The 17,134-nt window shown below is 37.4% G+C and overlaps 1 protein-coding gene across 1 annotated transcript in view; it reads left to right on the plus strand.

Moving 5' to 3' along the window:
* fbn1 (fibrillin 1) overlaps nt 1-17,134 on the plus strand; it is a 413,386-nt gene that overhangs the window by 17,675 nt on the left and 378,577 nt on the right. Inside the window, exons 4-5 of the mRNA XM_078200149.1 lie at nt 4,585-4,680; nt 13,805-13,900. Coding sequence (XP_078056275.1) covers nt 4,585-4,680; nt 13,805-13,900 — 192 coding nt within the window. The remainder of the gene's footprint in view (nt 1-4,584; nt 4,681-13,804; nt 13,901-17,134) is intronic.

The raw sequence follows: 17,134 nt of genomic DNA on the forward strand, positions 1-17,134 counted from the left end.
TTCAAAAGGTGTAAACTCTTGATAGGAGGAGGGCATTGTGCATTAGAGTTGAGGGGAAAGCACAGGGTATGTTAAAAGAGAAAGAATAAAGACTCTAATGTAGAGTTTTAAGGTTTGAGAGCAAGAAGTAGGGGTTATCAAGAAAGTTTATAAAAGTGGAGAACTTAGTGCATTGTTTAGAGAGAATTCCAGACAGTGGATTGAAGTAGCTGAAGTCCTATCATCCGTGGTTAAAGGAAGGACATGCACAGATGCCATAGTTTGAGGATTGTCTATATGAAAAGGAGCAAGTGTATGGGAAATAGATGTAGGATAGGGTGTAGCAGTAAAGGGAATTGATGATTTGGGCAAGAAATTTCAGTTCACTTTTTTTGAATAGAGAATGAGAGTAGATCAATGATAGTGGAGGTAATGCATTGTATGATTTGATATGGTTTAGAATGCAAAGTTCTAGGGCGGCACTCTCCCAAAAAAATTTCTAACGGCATCAGGCGTGCAGAGTTTGGAGAGTTGGGAGTTTCGTGCTGGTACTGGGCACAGCTCTGGCAGTGGCCAACTGGCACACTAGTGATGGCCTATTGGCACTGCTGGGCTGTCTGGTGGCCACTGCCAGAGGCACTGTCTATGTGCCAGTTGGGCATCGCCAGTGTGCCAGATGGATATACCACCCAGGGGCTTTAGTGGCCTCTGTGCCCCCCGGCGTGATGATTGTGGCAGGTCTCCACTAGTGGAGACCAGTAATGATTCTCACCATTCTTGCGGTGCGCTCAAAGGCCAGAGATTTCCTCGCACTGGGATTTGAACGGGCTATGCAAAATTAAATGGTACTTTAAATATACTAATTGGACTTGTGCAAACTGATTTTCGCCATTAGAAATGGGCCGGGAGAATTGCAGACATTTTGGCACCGGGTGTGAAACAAATCTTTAGGCTTGCATGCTATTCTCCGGATCAGCACGATTTACTAAACGGTGTGGTGAGTTCGGAGAATCGACCCCTTAGAGTTTTGCTGAAGTTTGGAGTGGTATGTGGGAGATTGCCAAGTAAGATGTTGGAGAAATTAAATCTAGAGATTACAAATTGGCTAATGCTTCTGCTAAAATAACGAGAATAATTTCATACACATGTATGAAGTGTTTGTATGCCTGTCCAACAGCATGATATAGGGTTACAATTTATATAAACTACTCCCACATATTTAATGGTAGATATATTAGTTATTTTGAAGTCTAATTTCATTAGAAGTGACTAATGACAAATCACAACAATTGTGTCTCATATTTGTCAGGTGTTTATTATTTATTTAAATTCCGTATGGAAATCACTAAACTGAAATAACCAAATTTACTGAATGACCCCAATGAGAAAACCAATGGACAAGATTTCACATTTTGTACTTTTCCTTTAATTAAAATCAACATAAATTAAACATGAATTATCAGGCGAATTGTGGTCAATGTAAACTATAAATGTTAAAAAGCAAATGCAACAAAGAAAGATCTTTTAGATTTACTGGGCAGTCCGCTAAGCATATATGACACTGATTTCAGCGTCAAAGCCCTTCAAATTTGAACTTCCTCAGTTAGAATTACACCTCCTTTTCTTTGAGGACTGGCTATCATTGGATGCAGTAAGAGTTTTAACAACACTAGGTTAAAGTCCAACAGGTTTATTTGGTAGCAAATGCCATTAGCATTGGATACTTCTCGAGAATAGCATTATCGTTGGATACAGCAGTTCTGAACCAACTTGAGTTCCCTGGACAGTCTTCACCAAAATAGCGCACTTCTGTAGAACTTCCTCAGCTATGTTCACAACAGTCTTGTTGGCGTTTATCTGAACCTTCAGTAATAACTCTGACCACCACCAGCCATACTGTGCACTATTAATCTCTTTCAAATAAATGAAGCAGTGCAATAACCTTATTTATCTTTATCTGTATTCACAAATCCAGCCTTTGCATTATTACAGTTTGCCTGCTGCGCACTGCCGGTTATCTGGGCCCAGATGGCTGTCTTTTATTTGATTTCAGCCAGCTTTTGATTCAACTTTCTTTTAGTTTACCTAGAAACCTGAAGGTTCAGTTTCCCTTTCAGTTAGGGTCTGACTCAAAAAATATGAGCTTTTAAATCGAGGTCAGTGCATCCTAGAGAACATTTGACAAATGGTCTATTCAGACAACAGCTCATACACGCTCCGTCACTGGTCCTGCAAACAGTGGATTAAATTGCAAAGATCTTTAATGGAATAAATTGCAAGAAAAATATTGGTTTGATGGCCAGATTTTAACAAAAGAGACAGGTCATAAGGTTAGGAACAATGAAGCTACTTAATGTTTTACTAAAACCTGTAACCAGAAGAATTCCATGATGTTGGAGAGGGTTCTGGGATCATTTTGTCAGATTGCTCTCCTGTGAAGTACTTTGGGGCGTTTTCCTATGTTAAAGTTTCCTTATAAATGCAAATACTACTTTAAAATTTTAAAAAATAGGTAATTAAGATTCAATAACAGCCTCAAGGAGTTGTAAATTACATTGAGATTAGCTGTGTTATTAGCTGTGTTGGTAAGACTAATGGTGGGGATAGATTTAATCATTTGAAGATTTTGGATCTGAAGGATAATTATGATCTCAGCACTATAAATATAATATATGCACATCTTTGGCTTCTTTCCTGCAAAGCCTGTTTTATATTCATATTTCTGTATTTTGCAGAAATATATTTTAAAATATGCTGTACCACACAAATTTCAATGGTTAACTTTTTAAAACAATGTGAACAATGAATAATTTTATAAGTGTAGTTTTAGTGCAGTTAGAAAAACCATTTCTACGATGAATTAGAGAACTTTAGACGCTTTGCTAAACAGGAAATGGTGCGATATGCACGTTTCATTTTTCTGTATTTCCTATGGTTATGTTAGGAACATTCATGTTTACATAAACAGTACTTCTTTTGAACCCATCATGTGACTTTTTTGCTGCAGCGTAACAGAGAAAAAATGCACTGATGTAGGAAAATGTGTGTTTTTGGCAGGAGACTATCAGTTGGAATTTAGCAAAGCAATTCATGCCAAGTGAGTCCTGACTGTCTGCTGTTTGTTTGTATTTCATAGTCCTGGGGTGAATATACTTTAATATATTAAAACTATAACTAACCAGAAATTTTGTGTCTGTTAAATCATATTATTGGGCCTATTTATTTCGCCTTCATTTTGTGATGTGGAATTAGGTTGTCACAAAATACATATTTAATATAAGAAATTCTTAAGGCTAAATCTTTGCAAGATCAGTATCAGTATTGCAGACGTTCATGACTGATAATGAGGTTTATTTTGCTTGACCTGCTGAGGTATTAATTAAAGATTAATAGCAACAGTTTCTTTAGTGCTATAGGTGGCTCCTTAGTAAAGTTTCAGCTATGGCTTTTAGTTGAACCAGAAATTCTGTTGCAAGTAGGTACGCAAAGTGAGTTTGCAAGTAGCATTGTGGTACTTCGGAATGCATGAGTTATTGATTATTTTGAATTTTTAATTAAATGGGTATGGATTTAAATGATTTTATGGTGCAGATTTGTTTTTGACTATATTAATAAACAAAATGCAAGGAATGAAACTTATTGCAAGTTTATTAAGATACTCAAATCACAAATGAATCTGTTTTCACTTTTTAACAGCATTAATTTTGGTTTATATTTTCTCAAGATTTTTTTCACATTTATCTCTTCTCCCTAAGCTGCATAATTTGCAGCTTAGACAAGCAGGTAGGCAAGAGCATCTTCACAACCTTTGGCAAAGCCACTGTGTCACCAGTTGGTATGGAATGCTGAAGTATAATCCAAGATGGATTTTCTCCTTTCAATTAAGCATTTGATCGCTATCCAGTGGTGCCATCTACTTGCCTTCTGAAGTAGTGTGAAAGTTAATGCCAACTAAAACTGGCATTTATTATAGTGTTAACTATATTGTGTAAATATAATTGCCTTCAGTTGTTGCTTGTACCACAGCAGCACTTTCTCATTGAATGCTTCATGAATGTAAATACTCATCATGAGTGAAAATGCCATTTTTTCATAACACAAAGTTCATACTCTTCACCTAGAAATAATTTTTATTACATGTTCCATTTTGTATATTATTGCAATTGATTACCCCAATTTTAAGAATAAAGGTAGATGTAACTTCTCAAACTTTTAATTGATGTTGACTGACTTACTGAACCCTAAAGCTATAACTGTGCCATATCCTTCTAAGTAAGTCAGTACAGGAATTTCCATGTTTACTTTTGGAGCTTGTCTGGGAATCTGACCTTTTAAGCGTACGTGTTTAGAAACTTTATCAATAGAGTTTATCAGGCTTATTTTAAGCTAATTGGTTCAGCTTTATCTTTGGTCACAGTGAATCTGTGTAGAGTAGTTACTTATCAGTATTGCTCAGTTATTCCAAAGCACACTTAAAGTTTTTCAACTTTTAAATCTGTAATTATTGTTGAGTTGAAGTTTTATTCACTACGCAAAGGTTTGATTTGTAGACAATAGCCTGATTATTACTGTACTAAATTGCATCTACAATGGTTTATTTTGCAGTCCAACAGTGCAACATTAGATGCATGAATGGTGGCTCCTGTGCTGAGGATCATTGTATTTGTCAGAAAGGATATGTTGGAACTCATTGTGGGCAGCGTAAGTATTGTTACAGATTATTTTTATTATTCCTTAAAACCAGATTTTAACAAATTGTTTGCTATTATTTCCTTACTCACTGAGCTGTAATCTTATTTTATAGTCAATTTCAAAATTAATGCAATAGCAATGCTTTGTTTATGCGAATATAAGGGACCCATTCTGACCCTTCTTCTTCATTTCATTTCCAGAAAAACATTTAAAAAGAAATAATTTGACTGAACTTTTAATTCAATGCCCTTCAATGTACATGTAACCAACTACTGTTTGAGTTCCCATTACATTTATTTACTTAAAATACTCAGCAGGCCAGACAGCATCTGTGAGAGAAAGAGTTAATATTTCACAACAAAAGCAGAAAATGCTGAAAAATCTCAGCAGGTCTGACAACATCTATGGAGAGGGAACAGAGCTAACGTTTTGATTCTGGATGACTCTTCGTCAGCGCCAGTGCTTTTATTTAAGTTAATGTTTCAGGTCAAGATGATCTATCATCTGAACTAGAAGATAGAATTGTAAGAGTTTTTAAATCGGTAGAAAAGGGGAGGGGTCAGGAACAACCAAACCAAAAGGAAGCTCTGTGACAGCGGAAGGCAGGAGAGATTAGATAATAAAGGTTTCAAGATGCTACAGTCAAAGAGAGTGATAGTGCATATAGTACAGAAGCAAAAGTTGTGTCCAAATGAGGTGTGAATGCTGCATAACAACCATCTGAACGTAACATGAAGGGAAAGACAGAAACAAAACAAGACCAACCCAGCAAAACCGAAAAACATTTTTAAAGGAAAAAAAGACAGAACAAAATGAAGGCAGAGATTATGTACAAGGATATGGGGATAAGGCAGGGGAGTGGGATTAGATAGAATGCTGTTTCAGAGAGCCAGTCTAGACTCATGGGCTGAATGGCCTCCTGCACCGTTATTATTCTGTGATTCTGTTATAATCTAAAACCTACTCCTCCTAATTCATATGTTTATGTATAAAGTTGTTGATCTCCCATGTTGAGCCAGAAGGCTATATAATGCCGTTTCAAAAAACAAGATGCTATGTTTTTGTTTCTATTTCAGATTTCCAGCAACTGCAGTGTTTTGCTTTTACATTTATTTCCTCATTTAATTCAATTATTAAGGCCTATGTTGATTTAACTTTTGAGATAATCTTAGAAAAATACATTGTAAACACTTTGCTTTGTCCCTACCTAATAAAACATGGCATGCTCCAAGGTGACTGCCATTGCCCACTGCTGAAAATATACAGCTGAGGGATGCAGAAGAATGGATAGGTGATCTGGATGCTGACTTTTCCTGCCCTTGACATGTACTGACCACTTCCTACGATGGTCTTAACCTGTACTGAGTATTTCCCACAATGATCTGATTTGGGAACTTGCTGTCTTTGGGCTAAACTTTGGCAAATACATTAAGCTTGTCCACACTGATTATACATCCAACTTTTAAGCACTTTGCTATTTTGAAATAGGAGCAGTAGTGGGCCATTTGGTTCTTTGATCCTGTTCTCTGATTAAGTAAGATTGTGGATGATTGTATCTACCTCAATTTCATTTTATGTGCTACCCCCATGTCCCTTGATTCCCTGAGTACTCAACAATCTATCAACCTTGGTGTTGAATATACTCAAAGATTGAACATCCACAGCTTACTGGGATAAAGAATTACAAAGATTCACATCCTTTTGAGTAAAGAATGTTCTCCTAATCTCAGTCGTAAATGACCAACCCCTTATTCTCAGACTGTGGCTCCTAGTTGTTGACTCCTCAGTTAGGTGAAGCATCCTCCCAGCATTTTCCTGTCAAGCCCTTGAAAAAATCTGTATGTTTTAATTAGATCACTGATCATTCTTTCAAATTCTAGGGAATATAGGAATAGTCTACTCAATCCCTCCTCAAAGGACAATCTCTTCACCTAGAATCAATTTAGTCAATGTTTGCTTTACTTCCTCTAAGATAAGTAGATCCTTGGGTAAGGTGACAGACTGGACGCAATACTCCTTGTGTATGTTACCAAGGCCCAATATAATTGTCATAGGACTTGTTTATGCTTTAATCCATTTGTAAGAAAGGCCAACGTACCATTTTATTTCCTATTTGCTTGCTGTACAAATTAACTTTATTTGATTATGTGGGACGATCCCTCTGTTCCTTCGCAGTCTCTCTCCATTTAAAAATTATTCTTTTTTAAATTTTACTTCAAAATTGAACTAGCTTCACACTACACATTCTATTCCATTTGCAATGTTCTTGACCAATCACTTAACCTATATCCCTTTATAGACTCTTTGCATCCTTTTGGCTTGCTTTTCCACCAAACTGTATCATCAACAAGCTTGAAGGAATTACAACTTAACTTAAGTTATTGATAAATATTGTAAATAGCTGAGGCCCAAGCACCACTGCTCTCACTAGTTATGGCTTTCTAACCTGAAAATAACCCATATGCCTACAGTCTTCTGAATGAACTAGAATGATGGTTTTAATATGCCAAATGTTATTTGCTGAAAGTTAATTTCTAGAAAAGTTTCATATGCATTTAATTTATATTGGTAATCTACTTTTAGCCTTACAAAAAAGTAAAGTTTCAGTATGACCTGTTTTAAAATTTGTAAGCTGCTAAGTATGGGGAAAAAAAGCTAATTTAAATACTGAAGGGTCAAAATGTTCTCCTATCGCCCTTCTCTTTGCTTGAATACAATTTCAAAGGCACATGTTGCATTCTAATCACCCTTTTTAATGCCTGAGCCTTCATGATGATTGTTAAGCTGTTTTACAAGGACTGGGAAGGGAAGTGGTTGTTTGGGGAGCAAAACATTCTATCTTTGTCTGCTGCCTACGTATGCTGTTCCAAAAGGCAGTGCCAAGGGGTGGAGCCTGAGGGGATAGGGCCAGATGGGGGCAGAGCCAGACCAGGGTTGGAGGGGAGGGAGTGGGGGGGAAACTCTGAATGGGGGTGGCGGAGGCTGATGGTAGGGTTGGGGAATTGGAGAAAGGCGCGTGGTGTGTGAGCACTTTGCTTAGCTTCCTGCTGAATAAATTGTTTTCAGTGTAAAATTATCTTCCTTAGTTGTCATATTAGTTACCTTCACCATTCTGTTTTATATAGCCAATAGGAATTGTGCAATAGCACTTCCTCCTTTAGGAAGTCTTGTGGCACAGTAGGCAATGTCACTGTCTCTGAGCCAGAAGCTCCTGGTTTGAGTCCCACCCAGGACTTGATAGCTAAGGAAGGCGTGTTCATAATGTGACCACAGGTTGGGTATCAATTTCCAACACGTCAATGCCAGGCGGTAAGAGTGGGAGAGATTCCTGGTCAGCCATGCTTGATGTGGAGTGGCGTCTCTCAAGCTATAAGCCTCTGGTGCCAGGCTAGCAACCTCTTCCAGGAAAAGCCTTGCTATGGAAACAGATGAAAGTCTACCTTGAGCACCACTCAGTACCGAAAGTGAAAGAACAACGACTTCCTTCTTTAACTTTCTTGATCGCATTAAGAAAACATTGGACTTCCATCGCTACTTACTGCAGAATGTATTGTTAAATGTAAAACTTACTTGTGCCCTCTGAATTACATGAGACAATCTTACCTGGTAAGACAAGCAGGCGATGTACTTTCATCCTTTCACTGTTATAGAGGTGCATGTAACAAGAGATTCTGTAGTATTTTTACTTTATACCACCCTTTCTTTTCTGCATGGAATAGTATTGCTCTCCTTCATAACTGCATGAAAATAATTAAACTCGCTATTTGGGAAGCACCAATATAAATCCTAAGCACTGTCACTCAGCAGTAGAAAACTGACTTCTTTCATAAAAAAGTTTCTTCAATAAAATGAAATTCTGCTTTTTGTAGACAATTAATTTCTGCAGCCTCCTTGCTGATCAATCTGTTAATTCGCTCAACTGTCTCCATAACTACTACTCTTCCTATCTCCCAGAGTTCCTGTGACTGTTACCCACTGTCACTTCCTAAAATTAACTGCAGGGTCTCAGATGACACAGCATTTTCTTTCAACAGAACCCACGTATAAGAAATAATATAAGGTTGCAATTGTCAACTGGGTTTTCAAGAAGGAAATAATAAATACTTTTCAAGAAAGAAAATTAAGATGGAAAAGTTTTGGTCGGCCAATGATTAAGAAAGAATTTTAAAAATAAATATCCAGCGTTTCCTACTATGTGATATATTTTTCTATGAAAGAAACCACTGACAATTGAACATAGATATGAGGTGATTTAACGTCACTGGAACATTAATTAGTGGAATTATTTGTGAAAGATCAACAATTTTTTATCTATATCAAGCAGGATTGCTGAAGTTTCCCATGAACTAATTTCTTAGATCCACCATTAATAAAGATTAGTGGAATAAAATTTATACAGTGGAAGGGGGAGGTGGGGTAGGGAGAACAAATTTCAATGAATTCTACAAGTTACATGGTATGCTCATGGACCACTTGTTGAAAGAAATAATAAATTGATTCAAAGCAATGTCTCTGTCACCATATAACAGAACAAGGGAAATGTTTGCCTCATTGGAATGGTTGCTAGTTCAACAAAAAGAAAGAATACTTTGTCTTGGTGATGAAACTTGTCCTCTGTTGTACTACTAGTAGTTTTACACCCATGAACTGTTCAACAGTTTCAGGTTGTGTCTCAAATGTCACAACTGTTATTACTTTCAACTGGTCCAATTACAGAGAGTCAGCCAGTCCTGTGTTACTCATGTTTTGTGCTTTTGGATGCATCGTACTTTGTTGTGCATTGCACATTACCTGCAATTAAAAAATATACTTGACTTTTTAACTGCTCTCTGAAGTCCGTTGTATGAAACCATTAAAAATCACCTAACAAGAATAAATTGTATGGATCACTTGGCAATGACCTAGACACCAGACATGACAAAGGCACAACCAGCCCTGTTGACCCTGCATAGCCGCCCTCATTACTATCTGGAAATTCTGTGCCAAAATTGGGAGAATTGTCCTCCAGACTCATCAAGCAACATTCTGACATAGTTATGCTCATACAATCATACCTTACGCCAATATCCCAGACTCTCACGTCACAATTCCATGATGGGGCCTCATAACAGACCCCATCATGGCCCTGTGGTATATGGTTGGGAGAGCATAGCTCTGCTAGTCCCCAACATTGACTCTAGTTTGCAAGATGTCTAATGGAAAAATAGGTGCAGGAGTAGGCCAGATCAAGCATGGGAAAGAAAACCATTTTATTACAACCTACTGACCTCTTTCAGCTGATGAATCAGTATTTCTCTGTGCTGAACATTATTTGGAGAAAATGCTGATAATGCCAAGGGCTACTGTCATGGGGAAACTTAAATATCCATCACCAAGAGTGGCTTGGTAGCACCACTTCTGATTGAGCTGGCTGAATTCTGAAGCTCTTGGCTGCTAGACTGGACCTTTGGCAAGTGGTGAGAGAATATGAGGGAAAAACCTACTTGGTATCATTTTCACCAACCTAAAATGGTAAAACAGGAAGAGGACATTCTGCCATCGTGTTTCTGCAGACTCTCTGCAAGAGCAACTCACCTAGTCTCACTCCTCTGCCTTTTCTCGGTAGCCCTACGCTTTTTTTCTCTTCAGGTAATTGTCCAATTATCCTTTGAAAACCACAATTTCAGGCAGTACATTCCAAATCCTAACCACTTGCTGAGTTAAAAGAGAAAGCTTTTCCTAAAATCACCATTGCTTCTTTTGCCAATTGCCTGAATTTGGTGCTCTTTGAATCTTAATCCTTCCGCCAATGGGAACAGTATCTCCATACCTACGCTGTCTATACCCCTCATGATTTTGAACACTTCTGTTGAATCTCTTAATTGCTTCTACAAGGGGAAGAACCCAACCTTCTCCACTGTATGTAAGTGAAGTTCCTCATCCCTGGAACCATTCTTGCAAAACCTTTCTGCACCCTCTCTAATGCCTTCACATCTTTCCCTGAAGTGAGGTGTCCAGAAGTGGACATACTATTATTTCACTTGAGACTAAATTAGTGTTTTGTCCAAGTTTGTCATTTTCTTGCTTCTGTGCTTCATATTACTACTTATAAAGCCTAAGATACTGTATGCTTTATCATTTGCTCTGTCATTTTCAATAATTTGTCTCCATATAGTCCCAGGTCCCTCTATTTCTGCACCTGTTCAGAATTTCAGCCTTTGTTTTCCTTGTTCTTCCGACCAACATGAATCACCACACTCACTATATTAAATGTCATTTGTAACTTGTCTGCGCATGCCATCAGCCGGTCTATGAAGTCTATCTTACAATTCATAATTCCAAACTTGTGTCATTTGCAAATTTTGAAATTATGCACTGTGCACCCAAGCCTAGTTTGTTAACATACATAAAGGAAAAGCAGGGGTGCTAACACTGACCCCTGGGGAACCTCACAGTATAGTTTCCTCCATGCCGAAAAGCAACCAAATACCCCTACTGATTCTGCCACTTGGCTAATTTAGTTTCCATGCTGCTATTGTTCCTTTTATTTCATGAGTTATAACTTCGCTGACAAGCCTATTATGTGGCGCTAGATCAAAAGACGTCTTGATGTCCATGCAACCACATAAACAGTATTACCCTCATCTATCCTCTTTGTTACCTCATGAAAAAATAAAACCTGTTAGTTAGCAACAATTTTCCCTGTTAAGTTTTGTTAATTAATCCACATTTGTCCAAGTGTCTGTTAATTTTGTCCCAAATTATCTTTTCTAAAAGCTTTCCCATCATTGAACTTAAACAAATTGGGCTGTTCTTATTGGGCTTATCCTTACACCATTTACTGCTTCAGTGTAGCAGAACATGATAGGAGCATCACCAATTAAGCATCTAAGGATGGAATGTGAATGACATACTTGCAAAACAACGGAAGCAACATGCTACAGACACAGTTAAGTGATTCCAGAGATCTGATCAAAGCTCCTGCCCCATTCAGTTGTGAATGGTGCTTTACAATCAAACAACTCATGGAAGGAGGTGGCTTCATGAAAATCCCCATCCTCAATGGTGGTGAAATTCAGCATAGGCAAGGTCTAAAGCGTCTACAACAATTTTCAGCCAGAATGGTCAAATGATCCATCTTTGTCTTCTTTGGAGGTCTCCACAATCAGATATGAATCTTCAAGTAATTCGATTGACTCCATGTAATAGCAAGAATGTTTGAGTCCATTGGTACAGTAAAAGTAATGGATCCTGACAACATCTTGGCTGGGGTGCTGCAGACTTATGCTCCCGAACTAGTTAGGCCCTTTAGCGAGTGTTCCAGTCCAGTTATGACACTGACATATATCTGACAATATGGAAAACTGCCCAGGTGTGTCCTCTTGAGAAAAACCAGTAAGCTGATTTTGATACAGATCAAAATGAAATGGTTGACATTACCTTGCATAGTTCTTGCCTGGTGATTTAGATTAAAATTATCTTCTCGCCTATGATCTTTGATTGGTATATGCCATTGGTTTGACTTTGGCCTCCTGTATCATCCATACGTGCATGATGGATGACACCCAAGGATTTCGATTTTCGAAAAAAGATAGCAATACAAGTAATAGTCTCTCCTGTTCCTCCACTCTTCGGAAATTAATGGGATCGTAACTGTTCTGCAAAATGTTATCAGTCACATCTTGTATGTAGGTGCATATAGTACTCTGGTTAATTTGAATGAGTCATTGTTTAAAGGAACTCTTGGCGCTGGTGAGTATCACAGCCACAGCCAAAGCAGTTTGTCACAGTTGTCTTCAAATCATCTTAAAGCACTCGACAATTCAGTTATTCCTTGGAGTACTTCAATCTCCTGAGACACTATTCCTTTATTGTCCTTGAACCCCATTCCTCAAACCTCCTTAGACCCTATTCCTCAATTAGTCCTTTGTGTGACATTCTGACCAGCAAATTAAGTTCCGTTCCCATATTTGTTCGCAGCTCTGATGTATTTCTTGGAAGGGAATTTCCATCTTCTGATTTTATTTTTAATTCATGGTGAGCTACTACAGTCTGTAGCTGAAAGGAATTTCTGTGTTGTAGCTGCAGCTATTTAATAAGCCAGGTCTGTCAACTGGCAAGCCAGTGGATGGAAAGTGAATGACTGCACTGAATTGAAATATTCCAGCTGTTGTGCAGGTTTGTAGTTTCTGGTCTGAGGCTGAGTGAAAAGCGGTCAAGAACTTTTGCCCTTCTATGGTACAAGGGTAAATTTCCTTTAGACAACTTATCCAAATATCCTGGCACAAAATAATAATTTGGACTGCTCGCAAGATCTGTCCAAGAAAGAAAGTAGAAGTTGACATCAGGAAACCTGCTCCTTTAGAGTTCATTATTGATGTCAAAACAGCTTTGTTCAAAAGAAGATGGCTTGTGCCCTAAATCAATTTCATGGGACATTCTTAACATACAGTCTTACTATCTATTATCAATCCTTGGTGTCTGACTTTATTTCTTATTAATGGATTATGCTCCTGGGACATATTAAGGTTTCTTTGGCCTTTTTGCCTTGACATGCAAGAAATTAGTTTTCTGGTCTCTCTCTAAAAGTATATTTGCCACCAATTTGCATAATAAGTAATTAAACTTGCTAAGTACAGGATTTAAATGGGCTAACCTTGGACCAGTCCTGTCTGCCCAGCCCCACATGCATCCATTTAACAAAGTAATTTCATTATAGTTAATAATTGTTCATATTAAGCATGTTGAGTGGTGATTTCATGTTGAAGTACATTTTCTAAGAGTTACTGGTTTAAATGAATTATCAATCTTGTGTTATATGGCTCATAATCTTCAGCTAATATGTCAAATGAATTGTGCTGCTAAGAACTGTAATTTTATTTTATAATGCACTGATCCAGTGAGTACTGAACACCTTATAATGTTTAAATCGGTGAAAGTAATTCAGTTTTGTAAGGTTGTTGCATGCCGTACATTATCCATCACCAGAAGATGGAGGACCAGTTGTCCATTTATTTCCTTGATTAAAACTGCCTTTGTATGAAATTTAAAACTTTTAATGTAACATAATTTTAGCATTTTTGAAAACATAGTCAGGGCTGATGGACACAAATGCTTAACTATTTTCTAAATTTTAAAAAATGTTGTTTTTCAGCTACCTGTGAGAATGGATGTTTGAACAGTGGAAGATGCGTTGCTCCCAATCGATGTGCCTGTACATATGGATTTACAGGAGCACAGTGTGAAAGAGGTAAGGCAATTGGTGCTATAATAGAATCTGAACAATCATGGTTTACTTGACTGATTCCTGAGATGAAGGGATTGGCTTATGAGAAAAAGTTAACTGGTTGGGGTCCACACCTTTTGAAATTTAGAAAGAAAGGGTGATCCTATTAAAAATGTAAGATTCTGAAAGGATTTGACACGTATATTGAGCGGATGTTTCCCCTCGTGGGAGAGCCTACAACTAGGGGACAAAGTTTAAAAACTAGGGTCTCCAATATAAGACGGAGATGAGATTTATTTTCTCTTAAGGGCCATTAATTATCTTCCCGAGAGAGCAGTGAAGCTAGTTCATTGAATATATTCAAGGCAGAGTTAGATTTTTGATTGACAAGGGAGTCAAGAGTTATGGGGGAACAGACAAGAAAGTGAAATTGAAGCCACAATCAGATTAGCCATGATCTTATCGAATGGCAGAGCAGGCTTAAGAGGCCAAATGGCCTGCTCCTCCTAATTATTGTGTTCTGGTTCTCTCTAATGGTCAGAATACTATCTTAATATGAGATCTATTTTCCATTTTATTTGTTGTTGCCTTGTGTTTACCAGCAATGTTTACCTATATTGAGTTTCACAATTCTGGTTACCATAGTACTAAAAAAATGTTGCAACTACTGAAAGATATAGATTCACCAAAATGATTGAGGGGATAGAAGAATTTGATTATGAAGAGTGATTATGTACATTGAAAGAATGCTGGAGGGTGATATAGCTATTTTTAGGATCCTAAAGGGAAATAATAGTGTAGAGCATGTCAAGCTACTTCACCTTGTCCAGGACAACCTGTGCTTGAAGGAAGTAAATTCAATTCCTAATCTGTGGAACCAATATTTTAGTGATAAAGTAGTCAATCTATGGAACAATCTCCTTGGGGAGTTGTTGGAAGAATCATTGAATCAAACACAAATTAATTATTTTGGGAAACAGTATATGAGTAATTTGAGGTACCCAGTGTACCCGAGTGAACCATTCTTGGACACAATAGGTGATCTAGATGTAAAATGAAGAAAAGCTCCAGTAGTTAAGTATTTCCAAAGTACTTAACTACTGGAGCTTTTCTTCATTTTACATCTAGATCTGTTGTAATAGATTGGATAGTGTTTGATTGTTATGATTAGTTAACAAGTCCAGTTTAGTTTTATCATGCAACTGTCAGGATGGTAGTAGGAGAATTATATAAACCTTGACCATTTTTTTTGAATCTTAGCACAAAAGGAGGATGTTTGGCTTGTCATCCTCGTGTCAGGTTTTTGAAAGAACTATCCAAATTTGTCCTACGCCTGCAAGTCGATATTTTCTTACTGTATGTCTGATTGCCTTTAAATAATCTCAAATCTGGTATGCCAAAGTACTGAAACAACTCTTACCAAAGTCTCAAATTATATCCTATATGACTGATAGACAAATTATTCCCCCTCGTCCTCCTTGACTTGTCTGCAGCCTGTTGATCCAATGCCTCTCGCCTATTGTCCAGCTAAGTAGGGCTGCACTTGCCAAGTTCCATTCTTGCCCATTTAATCTATTGAAAGAAATTGTTAATAATCATCATTTTCAGATGTGGTAATGTATGTGTGAACAACTGTATAATGAGTTTTAGGATGTTTCGAATTTTGATCATTCTTGACTATAATTGGGAAAATAGCACCTCATTAACTTAAAATAAGCAGCACTTAACCACAATCATAAAGATGATTTGACTTCCTTTTTGGGGTTATGTGATGACAAAACCAAGCAGGACTGATCCAAGTTCAGCCTAAATCTTAGAATTAATCAAAAAGGTGCCAACATACTGGGATTGGTTATATTTGTAATACCACATTTGGTTTTGAGTTTATATTTCATTGACTAGCCCAGGAATTATGGCATGCTATATTAACATGTGAAAGGTCTGTCTGTCCTTATGCTGAATTGCATTTCCATTTAAATACACATGTTGCCCTCTTTATTTTGAAGAGATTAATGTCTTTGTTAAATCAGCTGTTAAAATATCATTATCATATCGAGCTAATATAGAATTGCCATTTTGGAATAATATTTAAAAAGATATAACTTCTCACTATTTTCATCCTACCCAATGAGCAGACAGGTGACTTACTCCATAGTCTCTATGAATGCCGACTAATACCGACGCATGTCATGCATACCAGAAATCAGGCATGTACGAAGGGATCTGGAGTGATGGATGACTAATTGTTTCTCCCAGAATGGGACAGCAGTTGATCTCTGCTTCCATTAACGCGATGAGTGCAGTCTTTGTTTGTGAGAGTTATACACATACAACTTTAAATCCTGGTGAGCATTGCCAGGTGGAAGTGAACATTTAGTTTTTCAAAAAATGCCTAATTGTTAATTTGAAGTGAATGTGTTTATTAAATGTATGCATTGTGGTAAATTACTGACCTCATCAAGCCGAGTTGTGGCAATGGTGGGGATTGGAACATCTTCCTGACAACAGCATCAACTACTCCCAGGTCTGATTAACAACCTACCTTAAAATAGAGCTTAATCTTAATGTTAGAAGAGTACACCTTACTTCATCAATGTGAATACTTTTCACAACAGCTACTTATATGATCAACATGTACTGCTATGAGGTGGTATTTCCAACTTGCTTTTGTATAAAAATGCTAAAGATGTTCTAAATGTTTACAAAAGAAGGAAAAGTGAAGAAGAAAAGTTGACCATCACATGTCAACTTACATCAAGGTGACCATTGTTAGTGCTAACAAACCTCACACTCTGTCCTATATCAGTTGTTAGCAATTGGTTGTAAAGTTCTGAACAACGTGGTGTCATAAAGAATGAGAGTTAAAATTATTTTAGCCAAGATTGTTTCATCCAGAAGTAATCTTCTGGACATTTCCAAACACGTGCTACATCCAAAGATTTGCATGCAGCACTAGTAATGCCCAACTCTGCTAGAACTACTTCAATTCTAAGAAAAATCTGAAAATTTCTGTTGGCGTGAAGTCACCGAGTTACTGAGCACTAATTTTGAGTACTGTTAGCCCATACTTTCTGCCTATATTTGCATGCTTCCAAGTTGCTATACAGAGAGAGTTTGTCCCGTACAAAACAGCACTGTGGACATATGTACAATAATTAAGCTTATTTTTACTGGCGCATGAAATTTGCTGGCATATTAGGTATTTGAGTGGAGAGTGCGCCATATTCCAGTGCTAATGTGTAGCAAGTGTGTGCACAG

Source organism: Mustelus asterias, chromosome 29, assembly GCF_964213995.1.
Source record: "Mustelus asterias chromosome 29, sMusAst1.hap1.1, whole genome shotgun sequence".
NCBI classification, from domain to species: Eukaryota; Metazoa; Chordata; class Chondrichthyes; order Carcharhiniformes; family Triakidae; genus Mustelus; species Mustelus asterias.